We start from the raw sequence: 27,368 nt of genomic DNA on the forward strand, positions 1-27,368 counted from the left end.
TTTGTCTTATTTTCTATTGGAATCTTTTAGAAAATAAGAAAAATACAGTAGGATTTTTTTTTTTTTTTTAAATACAATTGAAAAACATGTCAAACCTTTAAAGAAAAATCTACATTTATTGGACAAAATGTTAAGTGTTTGTTTCACTGATGAAGGCCAACCTAGGCTCATTTAACCTGGGTGTGTGTCCTGTAAGTATCTATTTCAGGAAAAAAACAAAACATAAATTTAGAAACACGTTTGTATTTAGAGAACAATTACAGAACAGGATTTTATTTCTGATACTTATCGAAGGTTTAAAAATGTACTAATTTTGTCAATACATATGTTTTGATATCATGTAATTGACTCATTTCAACTAGTTTCTCAATACTTTAAAAATTTTTGTGTGTGTAAAAGTTAACCTAAATGATTTTAAAGAATCATTAACACGTCGTTAAGATGGGCTCGGTTTTAAACCGTGAAAACTTGAATAATCAAAATGATAAAATCTTTAAAAAAATTAGCGTCAGAGCAACAAAAACGAGACAAAAAAAAAATTCATTGAATATCAAAAAACTTGTCCAGTTATAAATTAGCTGCAAACAAATGAACCAAAGTGCTAAAATAAGGTTGATCCCGTTCCCTGAAACACTTTCTCTAGATCCAGTGACTTAACCAGTTCATCCGATACGTAGTGCAACCAAACACTAACATTGGATACAGTGAGAGACGTATGGTGTTACATTTGTGCCACAAATACTGCACGGGCAAAACTAATTCTGCACTCTTAAAGTCTATTGCATGCTGCTCAGAAGTTTATCAGCAACTCACACAGACTTTGTCTTTGCTCGTGCAGATTGTGGCACAAATATAACTCCATAGAGAACAAAAAGGCAAAAACCAAAAAGGCGCTGAGTCAGTAGTCCCGTTTCAGCTTGCGGCTGTCGACCTCATCCAGCCCCGTGGCCGACCTGGACTGCTGCAGCTCACGGAGCTGCGCGTGCGTGCGCGGCGGCTGCTTCTTCAGCTTCCGCAGGTGAAGGTCGATGGGGTCGAGCTCGGGCTCCGCCTCGGGCACGGGCAGGTAGCCGCCGTCCCTGGGCAGACACATGCACCAGCCGGCGCCTGCCAGGTCCAGCTCACTGTAGCTGAACTCCATCTTCTTCAGCCTGAAGTCCACCATGTCGGCCGACTGGCTCATGTCCACCAGAAGGTTCCAGAAGACACAGCTCAGGATGATTCCCAGCAGCTGTAGGAAGACAGTTTTACATGAACCCCATTCTGGAGACTGTCTACATTAGGGATTCCTAACCAGGGTAGTTAAAGAGTAATTAAACCCCAAAAACACTTTTTTTCTGCTGGATACAAATGTGTTTGGGTATGAAGTAGAATGGAAGTATTTAATAATCCATTTCAAGTTAATAGGAATATTTCTTTCTGTCTTTTTTTTACAATTATTGGATAATTTTTCTAAAATCTTTGACTTTCAGAAGAAGCACTGTTTAAGTCACTATTTTTTCATTGAAAATTGAGGAAGCCACTTATAAGGCAGCGTGACCTATCTGTTGTTTAGACAGTGGCATCTTAGAAAGTGAGTCACTTTGTATGAAAGTGGAAGCGTAATGACTTCTCACTAAGCTGGGAACCCAGTAAAAGATTGTTTACAATAGGTTTATACAGTGCATTAGTTATTTTTTTTATGTGTGATTGTGCTCTGGGGCAAAACAAAAACACAAACTCTAGTGTCTACCCAGTAAACCTGAGCTGAGTTAGCATAGCAGGCTAGCAGCAGCCTGATCGTCGTAAACAGTGACTATAATAAGCTGTAAATGGACTGATACTACATGCAGACATGGAGCAGTGAGGAGGAGAAGGTGTTTGTAGAAACTAACGGGAAACCATTTAAACTGATTCAGGAGGAATAAGAACCTTTTTCAGCCAAAAGCAAATAGAATCATTTTAATCATTCTCTAAACCCTAGGTTACCAAAGTGGGGTACGGGTACCCCATGGGGTAAGCAAATTGTCATAGGGGTATGTGAATAAACATATAAAACACTGACAACATTGGAAACTAGAATATAAATAGAGCAGTTAATGTTAATGCTAGGAATCGGAATTGTTTTTTGTTGCCAAGTACATTTACATACGAGGAATTTATCTTGGTTTATTGGTGTGAAATAAAAAAACAAAGCTAAAATAACAAGTACTTAAAAAAAATAAAATAAAATATGAGAAGCAATTACCAATATATAAAGTAGAATAATAAAAAAAAGGTTCATGTTATTGCTAACAAATGCTAGGTTAATGCTATTGCTAAGTTATGCTATTGCTAGGCTAATGATAATGCTCGGTTAAAGCTAATACTAGGTCAATATTAATGGCAGGCTAATGTTAATGCTAGGTTAATGTTATTGCTATGCCAATGTTAATGATGATGCTAGGTTAAAGCTATTGCTAGGCTAATGCTAGATAATGCTAATGATAAACTAATGCAGTGTGACGCGGGCCAGTGTCTGCATCCTCATTTGTATTTTTTTCAGGAAATGCAAATACTGTAGTTATTATTATTATTATTATTATTATTATTATACATTATTCCTCAACAGGATAGGTGAAATTCACTGTAGGGCTACATTGTTTATTATGACATTGCATTATTATGTTTTTTTTACGTTTGCAGGAGTAGGGGGTACATGGCTGCAGGTTAAACGTCAGAAGGGGAACCACTGGTCTAGACACTGCAGAGGGATGAGAACTGCATACAACAATAATAAGGATCATTTAGATATGATAAGGAGGTACTTAGAAACCACTGCTTGATACCAACCATGGGCACATGCAGCTCTTTGTCTTTGTCTGTGCGGCTCCTAAAAGAAACCCCAGTTGCAGCAGTTCATGGAACTACCTCAACATATCCTGCTGTTACACTATCAGTCCACCAGGGGTGCTCATCTACTGCTCAGTTAACGGACCATGAGAGAGCTGCAGAGGAAACTCATGGCATTAATTACACTGTCAACCTCATTTAAAAGCTATTACTTTATCACTGCTGTTATAATGTGTGTGATATCACATATTGTGTTTTTTTTTACTTTTAAAAAACACTAATCTCAGTTTTTTTTAACCTTTTTGAATAAAGGTTAAATATTTGATGTGACTTAAAAAGAAACAATTACCATTTCGTAGAGGCCAGTCAATTATTCATTAAAATCTGTTTTTTATCTGTGAAAACGAGAACATTTTTTGTAGAATAGTTTGACTTTAATGTATTATGTCAAAAACATTCTGTAAAAACGTTTCTTGGATTTGTTTTAAAAGTTAAAATTGGGGGAAAACAGTTTTTTATTGGATTTGTTTTTCTTTTAGAAAACTTGAAACAAAAATATATACAGTATATATATTTGCTGTCAAAATGTATATTGATGTACAGAAAAGTAAAAACATGTTAATAAAAATAAATTGGAAACCTCAGAGTCCATTTTTTTCCAGAATGCCAAGATTTAAAAATAAAAATCCTGATAATGAAATGACTAAAATTCCAATATTAGAAGAAATGTTTTTTTCCTCCACACGTTGTAAACAAAAAGACGATGAAATTCAAACATCTTGGATCATAAAATGTACCCAATATGAGGCGCTCACATGAACTCTGAGATATATAAACTTAATGATTACTGCCGTTTCCTGCTCTATTGATCAAGCTTTTTATTGCACTGAAAGCCCTCATGAGGAGAGACAGAAACAAGGCTAACACTGGACAATAAAGCTGCTTCTGTTCTGAGCTGATCCTTCTCGTCACTACTGCAGACTGACACATTCATAAATCCCTGTTACATCCAAACCAATGGTGCTGAAACATGTCGGCATGTTTTTACGATTCTGTGGCCCTCATGGAATAAAGGCTTTTTATCAGCAGTCCCTCTGAGTTTAAGATGGTGCTCAATGTTGACCCCATTACCATTATTACAGAGCATTGGTTCCTGAATAAGCAGTTGACCACAACTTTCCCTTTTTGTTTTGCAATGGAACATTTTTTAATCTGACAATTACAACATTCCTAAATCCTCTGAAACTGAAAACATGTCATATAAAAAATACAACTTTTATAAGTTAAAATACAAACAAACTTATTAAACTGTCGAGATTTTTGCTCCTTGAGTAGGGCCCTTTAAATCCATTACATTTTTTTTCCAAATTCTGTGTTTTGCACATGCATTTTTTTTATTCTGTTTTTTTAAGGAAAGAATTATACATTTTTCAGAACATATTAGTTTTTAACTGCTGTGAGGAGAAAAAAAAAAAAAAAAAAAAAAAAAAAAAAAAAAAAATATATATATATATATATATATATACACATACATATATAATTAAAAAAGAACTATAATTTTAAAAATGTAAGTCAAAATAAAAATGAAATGTAAAACTATGCAGAAGCTACAATTAAAAGTTAGATGTAAGGAACTGTGATGACCTCCAGCCCCCATAGACCCTATAGTATCACTACATTTATGTATACATACAGTTGTGTGCGAAAGTCAGGGCACCCCTTTAAAAACAGCATATTTTATATATTTAAAAAGTTATATTCATATTTACTGTCTCTCTGGTATATGGGAAAAAAAGACAATATTGTCAGGAAACATTAATGCATAGTTACATTTTATTTTATAAATTGAACAAAATTACAAAAATGAAAAACATAATTTTGGCATGTGCAAAAGTCGGGGCACCCTACAGCATCAGTACCTTCAGTACTTAGTAACACCCCCTCTGGCAGATATCACAGCTTGTACACGCTTCTTATAGCCAACAACAAGTCTCTGGATTCTATTATTTGGGATTTTTCCCCATTCTTCCTTGCAAAAGGCTTCCAGTTCTGCAATATTCCTAGGACGTCTTGCATGCACAGCTCTTTTAAGATCTACCCACAGATTTTCGATAATGTTTAAGTCGGGAGACTGTGAAGGCCATTCCAAAACCTTCAGCTTTTAGTTTCCACAGTGCGAGGCATATTTAAGAGATGGCAGGTGAGGGGAACTGTGGAGGTCAAGAAGAGATCTGGAAGACCAAGGAAACTCTCGGAGAGAACAGCTCGTAGTCTGGTCAGAAAGGTAAACCAAAACCCACATTTGACTTCAAAAGACCTCCAGGAAGATTTAGCAGACTCAGGAGTGGTGGTGCACCCTTCCACTGTGCGCCGATACTTGCACAAACAAGACCTTCATGGAAGAGTCTGTAGAAAAAAACCTTATCTACGACCTCATCATAAAATACAACGTCAAAAATATGCAACAGAACATCTACAGAAGCCTGATGACTTTTGGAAACAAGTGCTGTGGACTGATGAAGTTAAAATAGAACTCTTTGGCCACAATAAGCAAAGGTATGTTTGGAGAAAAAAAGGAGCAGCATTTCATGAAAAGAACACCTTGCCAACTGTTAAATATGGGGGTGGATCCATCATGCTTTGGGGTTGTGTTGCAGCCAGTGGGACAGGAAACATTGCTCGGGTGGAGGAAGAATGGATTCAATTAAATACCAGCAAATTCTGGAGGCAAATATCACAGCATCTGTAAAAAAGCTATAGCTGAAAAGAGGATGGCTTCTACAACAGGATAATGATCCTAAACATATCTCCAAATCCACCATGGACTACTTCAAGAAACGCAAGCTGAAGGTTTTGGAATGGCCTTCACAGTCTCCCGACTTAAACATTATCGAAAATCTGTGGGTAGATCTTAAAAGAGCTGTGCATGCAAGACGTCCTAGGAATATTGCAGAACTGGAAGCCTTTTGCAAGGAAGAATGGGGAAAAATCCCAAATAATAGAATCCAGAGACTTGTTGTTGGCTATAAGAAGCGTTTACAAGCTGTGATATCTGCCAGAGGGGGTGTTACTAAGTACTGAAGGTACTGATACTGTAGGGTGCCCCAACTTTTGCACATGCCAAAATTATGCTTTTCATTTTTGTAATTTTGTTCAATTTATAAAATAAAATTTAACTATGCATTAATCTTTTTTTCCCATATACCAGAGAGACAGTAAATATGAATATAACTTTTTAAATATATAAAATATGCTGTTTTTAAAGGGGTGCCCTGACTTTCGCACACAACTGTAAATAGTCTCTATGTATGTTTTTGTATAACCGGATGCATATGTGTGTGTGTATATGGATATATGTAAAATCATGTACATAATTTTTTCCCCTTTTATAACACTAATAACATAATTATTATTGTTGTTCTCCATACAGTGTGTATATATATATATATATTGTGAAACTGTTTTTATTCTATTTTATTGTTTTGCACAACAGAAACGTTGCTATTTTTAACATGTATTCTTTTTGTGTGCACATGGTTCTATGTCACACTTGTTCCTCATGCTAATAAAGCTGTTATGAATTTAATTTAATGAAATATGAGTCGTACTGACAGATTATTCTGACTTGATTAAACAACTTGTTGCTGCCGTTTGTTGTGTCAAAAAACGCACGTTTAGCTAACGGTCGCAAAAAAAGCTTCATCCTGAGACAGGGTTGGGGTCAATTACATTTTTCAATTACAAATGCGACTTCAATTATCCATGTTTAAATACAACTCAATTATGAATACGGTGACCAGCATTTTTTCCAAATACAATTATTTTCCCCCTGAAAATCAATTATAATTATGTTCTCAATTACTAAAGTTCAAATTTAATTAACCACAATTACTAAACCTGAAATAAATAGTCCCATAAAACATTTTTATGCTTTATGATAGCCTTATCTCAGAAAAAAAAATCTACATTTTTTTCCATTTCTTTGAAATTTCTGTTTTTCACATTTTTCATGCCTTACTGGATTTGCAACCCCGTTTAAGAGTACTCATGATATTTAACTAGTTTTTAAGTTCTTATGAGAGCTTTAACTCAGAAAAAAAATCCAGATTTTTATTTCATTTTTATGCTTTACTATGGCCTTATTTAAAACAAAAAAAATCTAATTCTTTTCAATTTTCATGTCTTGGTATTCATGCCAGTTTTTATAAAATTTCCATGACAATTACAAATACAGAGTCAATTTAACTGAACTCATTTACAAATGAACTACGTTGTAATTGTAATTACTTATCAATTACATGATTACAATTATAACTGACCCCGACCTTTTTGCAACACATGAGGGGAAAGTCCGTTCAGAAGTCATTATAATGCAGTTACTTAAATATCAATCAAAGTTCAATGAGCACATTGAAGCTTTCAGCTAATGATCATTGGTGCTAATGACCATGTGCAGAACGTTCAGCAGCCTTGAGGAGCCACTGGTTTATATTAAAGCAGCTGCAGGGACGTGATTACACTCATTATTTGTGTGTGAAGTGAATGTTGAACGAATGTACAGTAAAAGCCTTCAGCTTCCAGAACTCAGGCTTATTGAGTGGGGTTTAAAATCACCTGTGGCAGCCCGACGGCGCAGCAGAGTGCGACGGTGATGCCAATGTTGTCGCCCATCCACAGGTTGACGGCGTGGATGCAGCCGCGCACGTGGATCAACTCGTGCAGTGTTTCACGCTGACGCACAGGAGGAGAGGTTTGCAGTCAGAGGAGGAAAATAACAACTCACTGTAGTCGGAGTTCTCAGCGTCACATGTGCTGCTCTCACCTGTTTGTCCAGAGTCTGATATCCACACAGGGTGTTGATCACTTCCCCCACCTGAACAAAAACACACATTAGATAATACGTTTATATACAAACTCCTCTAGATTACAAGGTTCCTACAGCTTCAGTCAAATGCAATTCAAGTATTTAAATTTAATACTAACTTCACAGTAAACACAATTGGGAAAAAAACGTCACATCAATTACATTAGGAGTGTGATGATATCTTGATACGGCAAAATATCGTGATACTTTTCCAGAAGATCGATTATTGATATTTAATTTTTTTTTTTAATTTAATTTAATTTTTTTAAACCTTTTCTGCTTTTTCACTAAAATGTGCAGGTACGTCTTCACAGAAATTTGTCACTATTTGTTGAAGGAATCAATATATTGTTTACTGGATTATTGCACTATAATGGTGTCACTGGTAAGAAAGGCCCTATTTTTTTTGTTTACAGAAAGCACTATTGGAGATACTTCGTTTACATTGATATGTTTACTAGGGATGTAACGATTCACTCAACTCCCGATACGATTCGATTCACGATACTGGGTTCACGATACGATTCTCTCACGATTTATTTTACAAAATGGGACTGTAGGCAATTTTTTTTTTTGTGAAAAAAAATAGAAAATGCTGTACTATTTTCCTTTTATTTTTCATTGTCAAAAGAATTCCTTGATAAACTATTCAAAACAATGCAATTTAACTAAAAATAAATCTTGAATGAAATAAATAAAGGAATAATACAAATGAAAATGAAGCTAAAATGAAATTAATTTAAATTCTGGTTCTATAATAAACAATGCAAAACTGCATAATAGTTCTTTTTCTTTTAAAAGTGCAACTGAAAATGTATTTTGTGCCTTAACAATTGGACTTTACGTCATATTTGTTTGGACCAGCAGAGGGCGCTGGTAATACAGTGGTCGGTTGGCATGCAGATATCTTGCAGTGAAGAAGAGAAGCTATGCTAGCAGACAGAGCTAATAGAAAAGCGTGACTTTTACAGATATTCAAGTAATATAACAGATATTCTTTGGTGCTAAAGGGGCAATGAATCATTTATTAACATATTTAAGAGTAGAAGGCAGCCAGAAAGAAAGTATTAGCAGACTCCGCCCGCCGCCTACACTTGTGGATAGCGCCCTCTGTTGGTTAAAAAAAGTACTGCGATTCAATTTTCAGAAAATCGATATCAACCGTGATACCTATGAATCGATTTTTAACTGCCTTACGATTAATCGTTACATCCCTAATGTTTACACTTATTTACAGAAATGTTTTTTCACTGAATCTTTTTTTTTTCCTTGTTATGTCACAGATTATCGCAGATTGACTTCTGACCAATATATCGATAATCGCAGTATCGTCACATCGTGAGATAATCGTTATCGTGAGCTTTGTATTGTATCGTATCGCATCGTGAGGTACCCAGAGCTTCCCACCCCTAAATTAAATAGGGTTAGGGTCGATTTTTCCCAGTTTCTTGTGCAGAAGTGCGACTGACGGCCCCCAAAGTAAACACACAAAAATATACAAAATGTTAGTAAAATGCACACAAAAAACAGACTAAAATAAACAAAATCACTCCATAAACACAGATTACTACAAAAATAGTTAGAAATAAAGAACAACAAAAACCATTAAGAAAAGCCATTAAGAGGAATCTGTTGTGGAAAGTTGATACAAGCATGATGCACATCTGCATAGAATTCCCCCTGCAACCTACGTCACTGTTTTGTAGTTGGTGGTTCCTCTATCATGACTGCACGATGTTACGGTAAATTATATACATTTTTTAAAAACCAAATGAGACTAATTACAATCATATAATCATACTTCTAATGTGTTAAAATTGAAGACTTTTGAAAAATTGATTTAGGACATTTTAATGAAATTATGGCCTTATTTTTAGATTCATGAATTTATTGCCTTTTAAGACTTTCTAAGGATCCGCGGGAACCCTGTATTATGTATCAAAAGGTAAAAAAGAAAAGATAAAGACATGTTGTGTAAAATTAAACGTTGTATGATAAAAAAATATTGTGATTTTTGGAGAAATTAACAAACTGTCGTTGAAAGTAAACTTTCCATTGGAGGTGATGCATGGCAGGGTTGGGGTCAATTCTAATTCTAATTGCGTAATTGATAATGAATTACAATTATAACATAATTATAATTGTAATGGTAATTGAAAAGGATCTGTTGCTGTTGTAATCATACTTGAATTATAATTGGATTCAGATAATTGACTTTGTAATTGGAATGGAAATTCTGTAAAAATGGTAACAGTATTTTACACCTATTTTAAGACATGGATTAAAACCGACCCTTTAGCATAATAGATGCTAACAGAAAGCTAACACAAGAGGAAGGTTAAGTTTTATGGGGTTATTTGTGAAATGCTCAATAAATGTAATTGAACTTCAGTCATAGAGGATGTAATTGTAATTGACTTCCAGGGGAAAAATAATAAATGTAATTGGAAAAAAATCCAGTCATCATAATCATAATTGAGTTGTAATTGAACATGGATAATTGAACCCAACACTGCTGCACAGACTTGTGGGAATCAAACCTTGTTGGAATGTTGCTCAGTCTGTGCACTTTTAAAAAAAAACTCTTAAAAAACTAAAATAAATGAGTATTCAGGACGAGCAGCAAGAAACTCATCTTAGCTTCAATTATTAACGAGAGCTAGAAAAACCCATTTCATTTTCAGATAGTGATTTGCTCCAGTTTTGCATTTCTTTCAGACAGTGGATACATTTCAGTCTGAAGATTAATTTATCTGATCTTATTGTAATCATTATTAAAAATGGATGTTCCTGACAGAGCGAATATAACGGAAACAAACTGAGGCAGGATTTAGAGAAAATACTCAAATTGATTAAATAATTTCGTGGAACTTTTAAAAAAATAAGTTTTTGTCAAAGTCACCAAACACGTCCGTTCCATGTCAAAAAAGTGCTGATTCACGCGAGAAAAGTAGTTTGTGCTTCTGTAGCAGCAGATTTGAGAAGTTGTAACCGCAGAGTTGTGGTTGTAAAGAAAAATAGACACGAGTACTAAAAAAAAAAACATGAGGTTTTTTTTCTTTTTTTTTTTCTGTGATCACATTCAGATCACACGTGTGTGAATATTTTCTCTGGGTTTGAATTTGAACTCTACAGGTTCACATTTTTTCCCATCATGTATGACATGAAATTCATTTCACGTGTGTGTCGATCTTTTATACATATAAAAGTAAATAGGGATTCACTCAACTCCCGATACGATTCGATTCACAATACTGGGTTCACAATACGATTCTCTCACTATTTTATTTTACAAAATGAGACTGAAAAAATATTCATTTTTTTCCCTCGAAAATAAAAATACAGTACTATTTTCTTCTATCTTTCATTGTCAAAAGAATCCCTTGATAAACTATGCAAAACAATGCAATTTAATAAATAACAAAATAAGCCCTGAATGAAATAAAGAGTACAAATGAAGAAGAAGCCTATTCATTTAAATTCTGGCTCTACAGTAAACTATGCAAAACTGCAAAAAAGTTCCTTTTCTTTTTAAAAGTGCAACTGAAAATGTATTTTGTGCCTTAACAATTGGACTTTAAAACAAATCCCATATCAAAAAAAAATATGAATAAACTATGGCTTTCATTCTCTCTCTCTTGTTTCTCTCTTTCCTCTCTGTGCTCCTCTTACCTTGGATTTCACATGTTCTGTCTTTCTCGCGTCTTTCATTTTGTCTTGGGGAAGCCAAGATGCTTCCACACTTCTGATTTAAAACACGGTGGTGCGTCCTGAATTGAAATTATAAATAGATTGTGCCCTCTGCTGTAAAATAAATAAATGTAAAAGTACTGCGATTCACTTTCAGAGTATCAATGTGAACCGTGACACCTTTGAATCAATTTTTACCTGCCTCACGATTAATCTTTACGTCCCTACAAGTAAACATTTTTACATACAAGTTCACAGTTTTTTCCTTCAAGTTCTCACATCACCTTCACATCTCCTAACCAGATGGACACGGACTCCCAGGGGTACTTAAACATTGTGTACGTCGTCAAACATTCTTTCAAGATTATTTGTCATTTTTGAGACACTGTAGATATTTACCAGACATTATATCTACTATATATTCAAAAATAAATGAATATAAAACTACAAAAAGGCCACAATTATAAGCAAAGACACATAAAAATAAAGATAGAACTCTAAACTCTGCAGCACTGCAGCAATACACTAGTTCAATTGAAAATTACCAAAAGACACATGAAAATAAAATGCATTTAATTTCCTAAAACTTTCTTTGTGGCCCGGCACCAAGTGGTCCACAGACCAGCATCGGTCCATGCCCCAATGTTTGGGGACCACTGACATGAACAACTTAGAGAGCATGTACTTAAATAAGTTATCAAAGAAAAGATGTGACCATAATATCAACAGTCGCACCTCAAGAAATTAGGTGAAAACACTTAAACAATATAAAAAGCAGGACAAACGACACAAATCTAACGTCTACGTGTCATCTAATTCCCAATTTTGGCAACTCAGAAATAAGACAGCTCTGAGGGGAAATTAAAAAAATGGCGGGTGATTGTGTGTGTGTGTGCGTGTGTGTGTGCGTGTGTGTGGGGAAAAAGTTTGAGACAGATGAGTGAACCCTATCCTGCAGTGTAGAGCAGAGACTGAAGAATAGTATCGCCTTCACTGAAGAAAGTGGAACCAGTGTTCAAAGTAACTAATGAACTCCATTATCTACTGGAGTGAGAGAGAGTGTGTGTGTGTGTGTGTGTGTGTGTGTGTGTGTGTGTGTGTGTGTGTGTGTGTGTGTGTGTGTGTGTGTGTGTCCTTCTCCCCCAGTAGAGGTACTTAGTAAAGATAAAAGAGACAAAACAACAAATGTTCTCCATGCCTTTATCACTGGGTTTTTTTGTGAAACAGAAATCACTCCATTAATCTAATCAGGACTTTGTGAAACAAATGGTGCCATAATATCACCTGAACTCCAACAGAAAAAAAAAAAAAAAAAAACTGTATTTTCCGTAGAAAATGTTTACTAACATATAAGAATTTCTTTTTTCTATTCGAACTTCCTTGTATTTATTTACCTTACATTTATTTTAATTATCACTATTTTATATCATAAATATACATATATTTAACATATACTGTTAACATAACAAGTGTCTATTTGTACGGTTGCCATGCGGACAACCCTTGGTGCTATTGGTAAAGTTACCAGAGTACAAGTACGTTGTGTCTTAGGTTTAGGTTATAACCCAATATCGCAACAATTTTTAGAGTTAGGGATAGGGTTAGAATTAGGTTTAGTCTTAGTCACGCGACCTAAACTGACCAATGACTGACCTATCACGTGACCAAACTGGCCAAATAGGGGCGCTGCGTACGGATAGAATGTCGATATATTGATATGGCAACCATACGGATAGCCACTGCCTAAAAATAATGATTGTACCTTTGATTTCAGTGGAATGACAGCTTGGTTTACAACTTTTCATTTGTTATTGGCACAAATTCTCACAAAACCCCTCCTAACCTTGATGGTACCGTCATTGACTGCCAAGACGGTGACAGTAAGTCATCAATAAGTACGGTAAATGAAAAACATTTGGGGACAACAAAAGGAGTTTGTCTTCATCCTCCATTTCAGTGTCCTCATATATCTTCTTCTGCCAGACAAAAGCCTCAAAGTCACAAGTAGATCAGTTACTGATGTTGATGTTTTCTTGACAAGGCAGACAGAAGCCCAACCCTGCACTCACCCGATGATAAACACACATTTTAAGTGACGTGTGTCTCTCATAAAGAGGCAGAGGGAGTGTTTTATTTAAGCTAAAATATTCAAAATTCAAAGCTTTGTTGTTACAACCTGTTCCTGGAAAGTTGCAGTTCTATGTTTTAGGGCGTTTTCCACCCATGTCACACTAAGCAGGTCAATAGCTGTGTAATTATTCATTAGTAAAGCTGTTTTAATGTTCTGCTTGTATTCTCTCACCTTACGGCGAACACAACAGGTGTAAGGAACCCCACAGGCGAGCGGACCGGTGCCGTTGCAGAAATGGTACTGGTTGACCCCCCAGTCTTTGTACTCGTCCCCTCCACAGCAGGAAAACTGAAACACACACAGGACAAAGAATAATATGATGTGAAGAAAACAACTGACTATGGGAGAAGCGCCAAAAGGCTCATCATTTTTGGATTATTATTGATTTGTAATAAACACAAAAGGACAATCCAATATTAAATAAAAGTCAAGCTGGCACATTGTTCTTGTATTAAATCTGATCTCCTACGTAGATATAATTACCTTAGCACAGTGGTTCTTATCTTTTGAGTCACAACTCTCAAGATACATTTTTGCTTGTGCACAATTCAATTCATACAAACTTAATTGATAAAATGAATTCTGCGTGAATTTTGGTGTAAAATAAAACTGAAATTGGGAGCTAACCACGCAGTTGTGCGGACCTTTTTTCATAACATCTTTGGATCTTTTTGATCAGCACACTGCCTCCAAAAAAAGGGAAGTGAGTGTTTTTTGATTGTGCTAAAATGAATTCTGGACTCACACGTGCTGTCTCTAATAGGAGAAAAAGCCAAAAGTGGCACATATTGTGCAACTTTTTGTTAATAAATGTGCCTGTGTGGCCTTTTTTTGTCAGCAAATTTAACCAAGAAGTGTTTTTCTGGTCTGACTTTATTTGAATTAAAAATATCGAGATTTATATCGTATATCGCCATTTTGAGAAAAAATATCGAGAAAGCGTTTTGTGCCACATCGCCCAGCCCTACTAAATAGTGCGTCTACAAAATATTTTACATTATGTCCATGTTAACTCTAAATGTTGTATTTTACCGTTGCAAGTGTGACGCGATAAAGAGGAACCTGTGAAGCTTCCCTACAGTGTTAGAGCATCATCATCATTATTAACATTACACCAACTGGGCGGGGGCCTTTGCTCCGCTGCTGGGGTCTCAGGCGGGGGGGCTCTCTGGGCCCTCCCCTCGGGGGTTGGGTGCTTGGGTGTGGGTGGGTGGGGGGGCGGGATGCTGGCGGGGGGCCTTGGGATTGAGGGTTGGGGTCGGTGACGGGATGCGCTGGGTGCTTGGCTGCTTGGCGCTTCCTCGGATGTGTGTGTGGGGGGCGGTGGCTGCCTCTCAGCCTGGGATCTTGGGGGCGTCTGGGGGGTTGCTCAGCTGTGGGGGGGTGGCCTGGGGCTCCCTGGCCCGGGGCTCCCTGGCCCCTACTCTTTCTGCTGGCCTGGCTGTATCTGCAGGCCCGGGGCAGTTCCTGGGTTTGCGGTAGCGGTTTTTTGCACATATACTGGTATACGATGCACTGGCACGCCTTGGGATGTGGGATAAAACTCAGACTGGGCTTAACTTTAGACACGTTAATCCCAAGTACTTGCTTTAGGTACTACCATTCACTCATTCTCCCTGTTCACAGCCACCACCAATATAGCTAAGCTTCACACCTGTCACTATACTGGCTTGATTACACAACATAATAAGCACAATATATTCTACAACTTCACATCTCACCCTCACTGTAAAACAATCTATTCTCCCCACCCTTTCTATTTCCTACCTTGAGTCTCTCCTCCCTGCTCCCTTTCCCCTCCCCCTCCCTCTCCACTTAATTGTAACACTGCTCTCCCTTTTTATATCGTCCCTCTAATAAAAGATTTCTTACCCTTCCATAGGGAGGGCTGGTGATGGTCACAATTAAGCAATAAAATAAAGCAATTTATTTTATTGCAATAGCAAAACATGCATTGCTGTCTCATAATGATTGCACTTCTTGTAGTGTTGACCTTTGACAGCATGTGCACACAAGATTAAAAAAAAAAAAAAAAAAAAAACATTACACCAACTACTCTCAAAGATGCCTCCATACTGTGTAGCAGCTCATTATAGAAAGACTTCTGTGAATGGAGACAGACGTCACTACAGTGTAAACGACAAAGCCAGCATGCTGTTGAGCACAGGATGTGGAGTGTGTGTGTTGCCAGGTTGGAAAGACTTCAGCAGCCACAGAACGCTCTGCCTTATTACTGAGGAGACGGGAGTCAGCATCCTTCCTCTAGTTCACATGTCTAACTCAAATCTGGCCCTTCAGAGCATTTGATTTGGCCCTCAGGAGAAAGTGAAAATGACAGCGAAAACATAAATCTTGCAAATGACCAAATACTGTAATTCAGTTGTAAATTGTTACATTTTTCCAAAATCCAGCAATTTTTCTGAAATCATTCCACAAAATCTCCCCAAATGAAATTAAAAAATCTTAGTATTTGTCACTTATTGCTAAGATATTGTAAATGCCTTCCATACTTTAAGTCTAATTTACAACTGGCAGTGCAAACTAGGGCACATTAATGTTAAAAATGTCCGTTTTCCCACCCAAAATCGACCTGCCCACTTGTGATTGAACTGGTCCGTATTTGGCCCTTGAACTTAAATAAGTTTGACACCCCTGCTCTAGGTTATATCGATAAGGCTGAAAGAATACTTCAAAAATGTTTATCTGCAACTCACGTTTAAAGTTGATTTATCTGAGCATTTTTTTTCTACAGAATTAGATGGTGTTAAAAACAATAAGATGTCAAAATTGGTGTCATGTGCCCCACACTTAAATATACTATTAAATTTAATAACAGAAAATAAATAAACGAATGCTTATTTCATTGTACATGACAAAAAACCAAACAAAACTTGAACTTGTGAAACATAATTGATTCTGGTTCCATATTTCACATCATGCCAAAGTTAAGTGCCATATACCTTTTGCTGCACGTAATCAAGAATGTTTTTAAAATCAAGGTCGTCGTAGTAGTGTTTAATTCCTTCTCGTATACTGCTCTGGAACAAAGAGGCCGTCTGTGCAGAAAAAAGAGAAGAGAAAATGATTAATAGGTCACTATAATAAGCCCTAATCACAGTTGATTCCTGTAAATTAAACAAATATTTATCTAACTGCAGCCAATCCAGCAGATAAAGCATGTTTACCTTCTTCTCAAAGATCAGAGCAGTGGTGAGTGCGATCATCTGAAGAAGCAGCAGCACACACAGCACACACAGGAACTGGGGAAAGGACAGCGCAACAAGATTCATAACAGCACAATCTCTAAAAAAGATAACAACAGGTCTCGACTTTTTACCAAAAGCAAAGCTAAAATATCTGTTACCAAAAGGAGCTTAGGAGGTTGTTTAAATCAGTGTTTCTCAAATTGGGGTACACTTGATGGCACTACAGCGGATACTTGAGAGAAAGAGAGTGAGTGGAAAATTAACAAATCATGTTCCAGTCTTGGTCCCACTTCCGGCGTGAGATGACTGGAAAAAGATAAAAACTATAGAACTAAATTCATTCAGGAGCCACTAAATCAGTGTTTTTCAACCTTGGGGTCAGGACCCAATGTGGGGTAGTCAAAAAGGAGGTACTTGGATTCAGAAATAAGAAAAAGGGGGTTCTTGAGCCAAAACACTTTGAGAACCACTGGTTTAAATAACGCTGCCACTGCCAAGGCTTTCATTCAAATATTCAGTAACTGCCAAGGATACAAAGAAGACATTCAACAAATAACCTCCACACACACACACACACACGCACGCACGCACGCACACACGCACACACGCACACACGCACACACACACTGTTTACAGATCTATTATTCAAAAACAAGTAAACCTTTACTGACAAACCTAAATTTCATCAATACATTTAGATAAACAATTCAGCTTCCTGAGCTTTTTAAAGTATTTATGTCTTCCCTGCAGCTCTCCAAGAGCATATTAGATGTAAACAAAGAGTCAATGTCCACAAACTGCATCAAAACATTACAATCTCACTGTTTGTGTCTTGTAACACTGGTTGGAAAGAAATGGATGAATGCACACCTGTCTGATGGTTTAGTTGCCATCCCCAAATTGTCTGGGTAAGATGGTTCAGAGCGTTCAGCTATAAGGCTCAATTTGAGCCTCTGACAACTACTGACTGAGTTACTGCCTATCTTTCTTTCCTACTCTCTCTGCATCCAACCACTTTGGTGAGTTTGACCACGCCTATTTCATCATCTATTTCTGTTCCATTCACTGACTCGTCTCCTTAGATTAGACTAGATTGGTTCATTTATACTTCATTTCCCTTTCTTTTGAGGACTTGGAGTGGAGTGTGTCCTGAGCCGTTAGATGGACTCTCTACCAGGACCCCATCTTAGTGTCCAGCTCTCGTCTTCCCTCTCTCCCTTTGAGATTCTTTTAATAACCTGGCCAACCTATATAGTTCCTTTAGGGCACGTAGCATTCTAAAGATCATTTGGTTCCAGTTTGCAAAGAAATAATTAAGTTTTAAATATTTATGCATTTATTTCCCAGTGTTTAATTTTGATAACTTCTAACTTTCATGCACATCACTCCTGCTTGATTCTTTTCCAATTCTGTTGCTCTAGGTTTAGCAGCTGGGGAACCTTTGCTGCTGCATCGAGCAGCTCTTCATCTTTACTCCAAATTATATTAAGTGTTGATATTATGTTCTGTCCTTTTCCTTTTCTTTATAGGTTTCCTAGCGTAGGAGCCAACAGTTCCTGACCTGTGGTTCCCAGTATACCCAACTTGCGATACTCCATCTCTCTGTCCTGTTCTTCTCTTTCTGTCCACTGACCCCAACCAGTCTAACAGATGGCTGCCACCTCTGAGTGTGGTTCTGATGGAGGTTTTTTTTCCTGTTAAAAGGGAGCTTTTCGTCTCTATCATTGCCCGCCCCCTCAAGCTCAAATGTTGGCTTTTTTCTTCTTTTTTAAAACACGTCTTTATTCTTCATAAGTGCCATGAGTTGACACTGCTGTATTTGGCACTAGATAAATGAAACATTGTGACATAAAATTAACCTGTAGTAAAAGTGCATATCTTTAATCAATAATGACCAATGCCTCTTTAATTTAACATGGTGCTTACATTAAATTATACTCCAAGCAATATAAACCTCTACCCTCCAGGTGTACCAGTTCAACTGGTGTGCCTCGTGTAATTTACCCGGTCGAGACTAGATATGTAGTAAACAAGAAGATAGTCATCAACATCCCCCGCCAGATTGGTTGTCATTATAACTCACAACCTTTTCCTGAAAAACGAAACAAGGGCAAAACCTCCAGAAAAAAATAATTGTGTGCTTCTCATTTTCAAACTCCATCAAGGTATTGATACCCTGAAGCCACACACCGAATTCAATTATCCTATCTTAAACAGTTTCTGAGAAAAGCTGTCCCCTTTAACTCGGACAGACATATGGATGGAGCTCAAACCTATATACCCCTTCCACACTTTGTGGTGGGGGATAATAAAGATTTCAAAACCTTACTGAAGAAAGGTCGAAAGGCTCAAGTGTGATTTATCAACTTTCTTTTCGAGTGTTCAACAGTTTTTTTTTAGTTTATATCAAATGGACACCAAGTTATCCCAAACACCATTCGCCAAATGCCAATAATTGTTCCTGGGCAGGAACTTTTGGCGTTATAATCAGATCAGGTTTGAAGTGAGGTTTATCGTACTTCTATCAGTAAAATGTAGCTTTTTTTTTTACTTTGGCTTCACAATCCCTCATCAGTTGGAAATAGCATTAGTTAATGTTTGAGGACATTAGGGCAGGCATTTATCAATATATAAAAACTATAAATTACTGATATCAGCAAAGTGAAAGAAGACTGAGTTTTGATTAAGCAAAAGTAACATTATGCTCAGAGGAAGTTTTTAGACCGACCTAAGAGTGAATCTGACAGTGGCGCCTTTCTCCCCGGTGAAGCTGTAATAAACAGATAAGCAGATGCATGAATGGTTTCTTTCCTCGACCTCTGCTGCTGTTTAACTCCACTGTTTGACTTTAGTGTGAGTGTGTGTGTGTATTCACGCAGCAGCTGTGTCATTGGCAGTTGGAAATATACACTGCATTCGAAGGCAGATAACTCGGTTACCGTAATTGGAAAAAGAAGCCAGACGTCATGGATAATTGGCTTTTTACATTCGAAGAAAATTAGGTGAACTCGTATTTCCTTTTTTCTAATTAACCTTTTTGGTTTCCTTTAAATGAAACAGACTTCCTGTCCTCCTCAAAGCAAGACACATCACCTACTGTTTTACTGCTAACTTTTAATCCTCCCTTTTCTCCGCTCAGGTTATTTAACCATGTCTTCTTAGGCGGTTGCTTGGCAACCACAATTACATATTCCTGCACACTTCCAAGTCGTTTCATTGTGTTCTGGCTTCTTATACCAGCAGCTGCACTTTTGTATTGACAATAAATGCATAATATCAGTGATTAATCATCGAAGGGATTGGAGAAATGCTGCTTGGGTGAATGTTATTAAACGTGCCAATATATTGGTATACAAATACACTGATGTACCCACACAATGTATGTGTTGATTGCAGTATAGCAGATGTTTAATTACTCCTAACAACGACTACCTCCTAAAGAAAATAATGGAATTCTAAGACATTTTGAAGCACATAATAGCTAGCAACCAATAAAGCGTTTCAACGAGACCGGTGAGTGTCAGTTGTTGGAAAACCACCAATGCCTTCACCTATCTTGGCAACACAAAGAACTCTGCTGACCTTGAAGTGGAACGTAGGATACTTCCAGCTCTAAAAGCTTTTGGGTCCATGAAGAAACAACTATGGAATCAAAATGACTTCAGCCGCAGGATGAAAGTCCAAGCCTATAAGGCTGCCGTTGTTCCTCATGTCTATACCAGACGGATCTAAGCGTGACAGCTCTACACACTCTGTCCTCAGAGTTTAAGCTTGTTTTCTTCAAACATGTATCTGTTCTTGCACACTCTCGAATGGTTTATGTATTGAAACTTTAGGGGTTTGCTATTGATGGGAGAAGAAAGCAGCAACAAGATTGGTCAGTATTTCTTAAGTCAACATTACTCTCCGTCTCAGTTTTGCAACTACGGTGTTTAACGGCATCATTATAATCTGTAGCTTTTGCTCTTAACTTGTTAGCTTCGAAATGTAAAACCTCAAGGAACACTAGCTTGAAGGTCAACTCTGATCAGCAATCTCTGCTCTGTAAAGTATCCCTCTTCTTCAGGGTCCAGGGACTGAAGGACACTGAAAAAATGAAATAAAATAAAATATATATCTTGTCATTAAAATGAAAATTGGGTGGTACAAATTTGCGTCTAGATTGGTCATTGTTTTTTATGTTAAGTTGGCCCTTAAGTTATGTTTTTCAGCAATTCTCCTTTGGCCGTTAAAGAGTTAACCACTAATGTAGTGTGAAGCATTTATTAGCTTCGACCTTTTTCTGTAATGTTGTTTTCACTGTCTGGAATAAACTAATCCTGCCTGAGGATGAAAGCCATTTAGAGTTTGAGACTTATGCTGTAAAGCACTGGGAAAACTGTGGATACAATTATTCAAATGTAGTCCATGGAACTAAAGAAACCACATTTGGTTTTTTATTTGTAATTACAGGTGGGTGCAGTGGTAGGGGAAACACTGAGATAACCACCCTCACCATGTGCAGCAGGGTCTTGTTGTCTCGGAGGGATCCCACCATTCCCACCACCGACACGGTGAACATCACCAAACCGAGCAGGATGAGCACCACGGCAGGAGCCAGGAAGAGGCCCTCTAGGGTTCGATTCCTCTGCCGCTCCACCTCTGCGTAGATTCCCACACACAGCACGCAGAGACCCATCAGCTGGAGGCGAGAGCAACACACAGAAAGAGGCGGGAAATGAAACAAAGCCCACAGAAACATTCACATCAAACGCTGGAATTTTATTGCTAAATTGTTATTTGCCTTTCAGGAATTACATCGGCTTTGAAAATAAAAACATTACCAAATGATTTAGTCACAAAGATTTATCATGCAAACCCTTCAGCAGCTACACAGTTTTCATTTGAAACAAGGATCTTTATTTGGAAGTGGATATAGGTGGTGATTATGCTGAACAAGCTAAAAAGAATCAGATTTCCTGCCACAGCTTGAGGACATACATGCTAGGGATGCACAATGATTATTGGTCTGATTTCTAAATACATATTTCTTCTTGTTTATGTTTTTTTAGATCGACCAAATAAAATAATTTTAACCAATGTCATACATAGCCCCGCCCCTTTACAATGGTCATAAAGTGCCCATACATGGTAAGCTAACCAAAACATCACTGGTATGTAGTTTCTTTACAATCTCATAGGAAGACGGCACATTTGCAGTCTGCAATACATGGACACAATTGAACTTTAAGAGGAACACATCTATTCTTTATATCAGTGATGAAAAGCTGGTTTCACTTAAATAACTAAAGAATAGAGTAGAATAGAAAATAATAGACCTTTATTGATCCCTACAGGGGAGATTCACATTTGCAGCAACAAAGTTTAAGAACAAAAATAAATACTAACGTAGGATAGTAGTGCAAAATGTAAAATGTAGGACATAAATAAATTAGAAACAACAAAAAACAGCAGAAAGAAAATCAACCTATGTGCAAATGACAATAGAGAACTGGGTTGGGGGGTTGTCAGTGAGGTACAGTTATTAGCCCTTTGAGATGACTTTGTTGTAATTTGCGCTATATAAATAAAGTTGAATTGAATTCACTTTGACAGTCTCAAAAACAGGAAGTCAAAGCCTATTGGCTGGGCGTACTCAGCAATCGTTTCCATTTGTATAGGGGTCTATAGGACGAAGGAGGGACTTATATATATTAATGTATATGAATGACCACCGGCAGTAGACCATAGTAAAAGACTAGTTGGGTATTTTGTCACATTTCAAAAGAATCATAGACACACATAGATTTCTCAGGAACTCCGGATATCAGCTTTAACGTACTGATTAAAGAAGTTATACAAAAGATCTCCCTTGGGCAAGATTCATTTAAGATGCAGATGATTTTGACTCTGAGTGTGTGAGGTTAATAATTGTGGATAAGTTTCAGGGCCGACTTTGACCAGCTGAGTCAGCCTGACAGCAGCTTTCCATGAGCCACAGACCTCCTCCTCTTCAGTTATCTTGCTTTCTGTGTGTTTTGTTATTATTTGATAAAATCAAACTAGAGCAGATTACATTTCTACAGCAGCGACACATGGCAGGCAGTGTGATGTCCAGATATTCCAGGGCTTAATTCTCTGGTCGAACTGGTGAATGTGACTCTGGGGTCACTTTTCTCAAATATTTATGAACCCGGTTTGTGCTCTAACATCAGATGTTTCAGTGTCTCTTGAGGAAACCTGAAGACGAGCTGAAGCTGCACTGGTGACATGTTGGATGAGTTCTACAGAGGAATAGGAAAACATAGGTGTCACCTCTGAGGTTTTAGAGATTTCTGGCTACAACTAAGCAGACAGGGGGTCCAAGATAACACCATTAGATTCAGACATGCAGGGTTTTCAGTCCTTCAGGACTAAGTTTGGACACCTTTCCCTAGCTTTACACTTTTGCATCAGATCAGGTTAATAAAAATCCAAATTGGATAGTGTTTTCTGTATTGTGAGCATAGAAACTGAAACAGAATACAACCTCACCTCCATGTTTTGCGAGAACATCACATTTTCACCATATTGTCCCTTAAGACAGGTGGTTGAATGTGTAGCAAAGGTTTTAATGAGTTGAACAGACGTGTCAAATCTTGCATTGCAAAGACGTAGCATGAGATGTACTGCAGGGGAAATAACCGTGGAAGAAAGGCCTCAGATTTTCCATGATCAAGAAAAACAGACAGAATTAACTAAATCAACTTCCTGAAACAGGAAGTTATATCCTCACTTATGTTTTCGGAGAATGTCACGCCTTTTCACCATTATTTTCTCCATAAATCAGATGGTCAAATGTGCAGCAAGGGCTTTGTGGAGCATCGAAAAATGAAATTAATCTTTATAAATTCCTATTAAGCATTTTTGCTTGATTTTGGGAGGTTTAGTATGTCAGTAACTACATCAAATAAAGGAAAGCTTATAAAACCCTAAAATGGAATTTGAGATAATTTTAAATGGAATGCCTGATGTCTGAGGCCCCATTATTGGTTGTTTGTCTAAAAATGCAGTGTAAACGTGAAAAGTCAAGCGCATTTACTGGAAAATATCCACTGGTTGGGAGTGGGACAAATAACTTCCAGCGGAGATAAGCAGATTTATTCTCACTAAATCCTTTCTAAATTACATTAACCAAACTTTCTCTCCCACTTCAGAGGATGGATTTCATTGTGTATAGAGCCAAGCGTGAGGCTGAAGGCTTTTGTGTGTCGGCTGGAGCTGAGCTGGCTAACACTGTCCTGTAAATCACGACAGTGAAAAGAGAGAAAACACAGAGGATGAAAATGTGCCGTATCAAAGGATTCCATTCTGGAGTGTGAGAGCGATAATGGAATCCAAACACATACGTTTGGGAGATACTCGGTAATGTGCTCAATGTGTGTGCGATTGATAGACGAGCGGCTTATTTACACTAGTGCATATTTTGCATTAGTTCTTCTCACACACACGCACACGCACGGTGTAGGACAGTGATAAAATGTAGGCAAACCAAAGCTTAGGATTTAAAACAAATCACCTGCTATAAAAGCAGAATTAAAAAAGTGTATTTCTAAAAATGATCTTCATGCAATGAACTGGAGCTTTTCCTTATACATCACCTGAAGAGAAGCCATACAAATGACAGCATTGAGTTAACTAATATTGGGCCTTTTCATGAAAAACGAACAGAAAATACAGAATTTCATACCTAAAACAAAAACATTGTTTACATTTGTATTTATTAATTTTAAGCAAAAGTGAGCAGAAATAGCCATATGACAGGGCCTATACCCGGTCGCTCACTGACATATTTGGGACAATCATATGCAATTTTCAACCACGGACAGGTGATATAACGCAGAGGTGGGCAACTCCAGTCATCGAGGGCCAGATTCCTGACACTTTTAGATGTGTCCCTGCTCCAACAAACCTGAATCAAATGAATGGCTCGTTATCATTGTTCTGCAGAGCTTTATGGCAACACATTGGCTTCAACCAGGTTTGTTGAAGCAGGGACACATCTAAAAGTCTCAGGAATCCGGCCCTGGTCTAATTTGGCGCAAATATTAAATAAACAATAACTCCATTAACTTAATTAATCATGTTTAGAATGTTTTCGTAAAATCTAAAAGCCAGTAATGACATCTGATTAGAGAAAGCCTATGAAACGAAAACAAAATAAAAAAAAAAAGGGTAAACTGATGTGGAAAATGGTAAACTACTCTAAAACACAATGTGAAAATTTTTCAATGAAAAATTGGAGACTCTTATTAGGGTTCTTGCTCAATAACCCACAGTGGTGGCTAGCATGTTGCTCTTCCCAAAACCCTCCAAATGCCGAATTCGAACCCTCAACCCACCGGACCAAACTACTTCTCTGAAACACTAAGGAACCAATTCTCCTGCCTACAACACATTTAAGGCGATAAGTGCACTTAAATTGTGTCTAAACCAGTAACTTAAAATATAATACCGTAATTAAAAAGTGCAATTTAAGGGAAAAAATTATTGCTCCGAAGTAGTATTAAAAAATAATAATAATAATCACTGGTTGATTTCAGTTATTAAAACATCTAAAATCATTATTGTTATTGACTTGTGTAGTTTTTTTTTTCCTATTTCCATTTCTATTTGGCAGAGAAATGGTTAATAAAATGTCCAGATAAAACTAGTGATGTTTTCAGCTGAAACACTTTTCTCATACCTTACAAACCAGGATGTTGTAATGACGCAAGCAAACATCACGGTCAGAACACACGTTTGTCTGGAAACGGACCAACTTGTGCGTCAACTTGTGGAGCGGCTATATTTCAATACATCTGAGCGCTAAAGCGTCTTTTGAGCAGAAGATGAGGTGCAGCACATATGTGATTTATGAATAATAATTAATTCATACAATTGCAATGTTTTCATTTTAGTGAGGTTAGTGGACATTTACACCCATAAATGCAACGGTGCTAATAATTTGCATAACTTATTTGGGTGTTTCCGTTTTCGGCCAAGAATTTTCATATCGGTGCATCTCGACGTAAAACAAGACAACAGTTTATGGCGACCATGGCTCAGTGGTAGAGTGGGTCGTCCAATAAAGGGTTGGGAGTTCAAATCCTGCACTGTCGTCGTGTCCTTGGGCAAGGCACTTCACCCACAGTGCCTTGTATGAATGTGGTGTGTTGGTGGTGGTTGGAGGGACTGATGGCACACAATGGCAGCCTCGTTGTCAGTCTGCTTCAGGGCAGCTGTGGCTACAACAGTAGCTTATCAACGACGCGTGCGGTGTGAAAAAATATTGCACATCAATGTAAAGCGTTATGCTTTTTTCTATGAAAAACACCACAGAAAATCCAACGCATTATTATAATGGTAAACAAAGTGCATTTGTTTATTTGAAATGACCTGTCTGGCTGTTTTAACCTTTTAGTATGTCTGAGCATTTTTTTTCTCCTTTAATTATTGTCTTTGTATTGTGTGTAGTAGCTATCTCTGTATATATTACTGTACGTTATTGGATTTTGTTGTGATTTGTTAGTATGCGATTTAAATTTAGGGCTAATAAACTGGTTGGTGCCTTGTGTTATCCATCGGCAGACGATATATTCCCGTCATCATCCCCTTTAAATGGATCCAACGCCCTGCACCACCGGTCTGTAGTGAGCCGGTCATTGTTTTCATGTGTACTAACTTCTCACTTGGATGAATTTCTATGCTATTTGATTGGTATTTATTAAACGTGCCAAAATCATTTAAAAACAGAAAGAAATTCCAACAATTTCAGCTAAAAAGTCCTTTTACGAAAGATAACGTGAACCGGCCAGCATCTAGCTAGCAATCACAGAAACGCCATTAACAAAACGGCAGATTTTTATACTCGGCAGCTAAACCTCTTAAATACAAAGTTTGAAATAAATTATATCGATTTATTATTTTTGCTTGGTGCCTTACTGCTATTCTGTTATGTTTAAATATTAGTACTTGCAATTGATAAGAGCAAAATCCTATATTCATCTCCTGTTACAGGACGCGGTAGCAGAAACGAGTTCCTTGGATTTGAAGCACCTACCTGATCTAAATTGAAACTATCACCGAAAACTACAAACCTTTGCATTAATGATGAATGCCGATATGCTAAATCAAATACATGTAATCCAAAAATGTTCTTCAAAGTTGACCCAAAGGAATATATGAGCGTGGACTAAGTAATTTATTTAAGACGCTGTTTTTAAAATAGAGTCTGGAGAGCAGCCACAGTGATGCTACTGGGCGGCTCACACCATCCATTGCAGCTCCTACGACTATCTTGTAAATGTTACTATCAACAAACATGTCTCAAAACTCACCGAAAAGAGCATGGAGTAGACATTTAGCGTGAATTTGATGAAGTAGTAGAAGTGGTTGGTTTTCCTCAGCTCTGTGTAAGACGGCATGTCTGCTTGTGATAATGGAGCTAGCTCACCAGCTAGCTGGCTAGCTCTCCGGCGTTTACTCCAGACTCTCTTAAAATGAGATCGGCGGTCGTTTAAACCAACCCTTAGAAACAGTAAACTCTTGTTTAGAGAGCTAACACGATTTTAAATGCACATTAGCTCTCATATTGCACACATTATCCAAGGTTTTCACCGCAAACACCACTTCCGTGCGGCTAACCAGTCCACGCTTTGTTTTGGCT

At 37.4% G+C, this 27,368-nt stretch overlaps 1 protein-coding gene across 2 annotated transcripts; it reads right to left on the bottom strand.

Annotated features, from left to right (window-relative positions):
* Positions 1-27,368, bottom strand: LOC114470389 (tetraspanin-15). Of its 2 annotated transcripts, XM_028458574.1 has the most exons (8): positions 27,040-27,368; positions 21,198-21,383; positions 16,682-16,756; positions 16,457-16,552; positions 13,668-13,784; positions 7,634-7,684; positions 7,426-7,542; positions 1-1,231 (listed from the first exon to the last, which is right to left on the bottom strand). In XM_028458574.1, the coding sequence occupies exons 1-8, from the start codon at positions 27,124-27,126 to the stop codon at positions 899-901; spliced, it is 1,062 nt and encodes a 353-aa protein (XP_028314375.1). In that variant the 5' UTR covers positions 27,127-27,368; the 3' UTR covers positions 1-898. The 2 variants fall into 2 exon arrangements, with proteins under 2 accessions (XP_028314375.1, XP_028314376.1); XM_028458575.1 differs by lacking the exon at positions 16,682-16,756.

Source organism: Gouania willdenowi, chromosome 9 (genome assembly GCF_900634775.1).
Source record: "Gouania willdenowi chromosome 9, fGouWil2.1, whole genome shotgun sequence".
NCBI classification, from domain to species: domain Eukaryota; kingdom Metazoa; phylum Chordata; class Actinopteri; order Blenniiformes; family Gobiesocidae; genus Gouania; species Gouania willdenowi.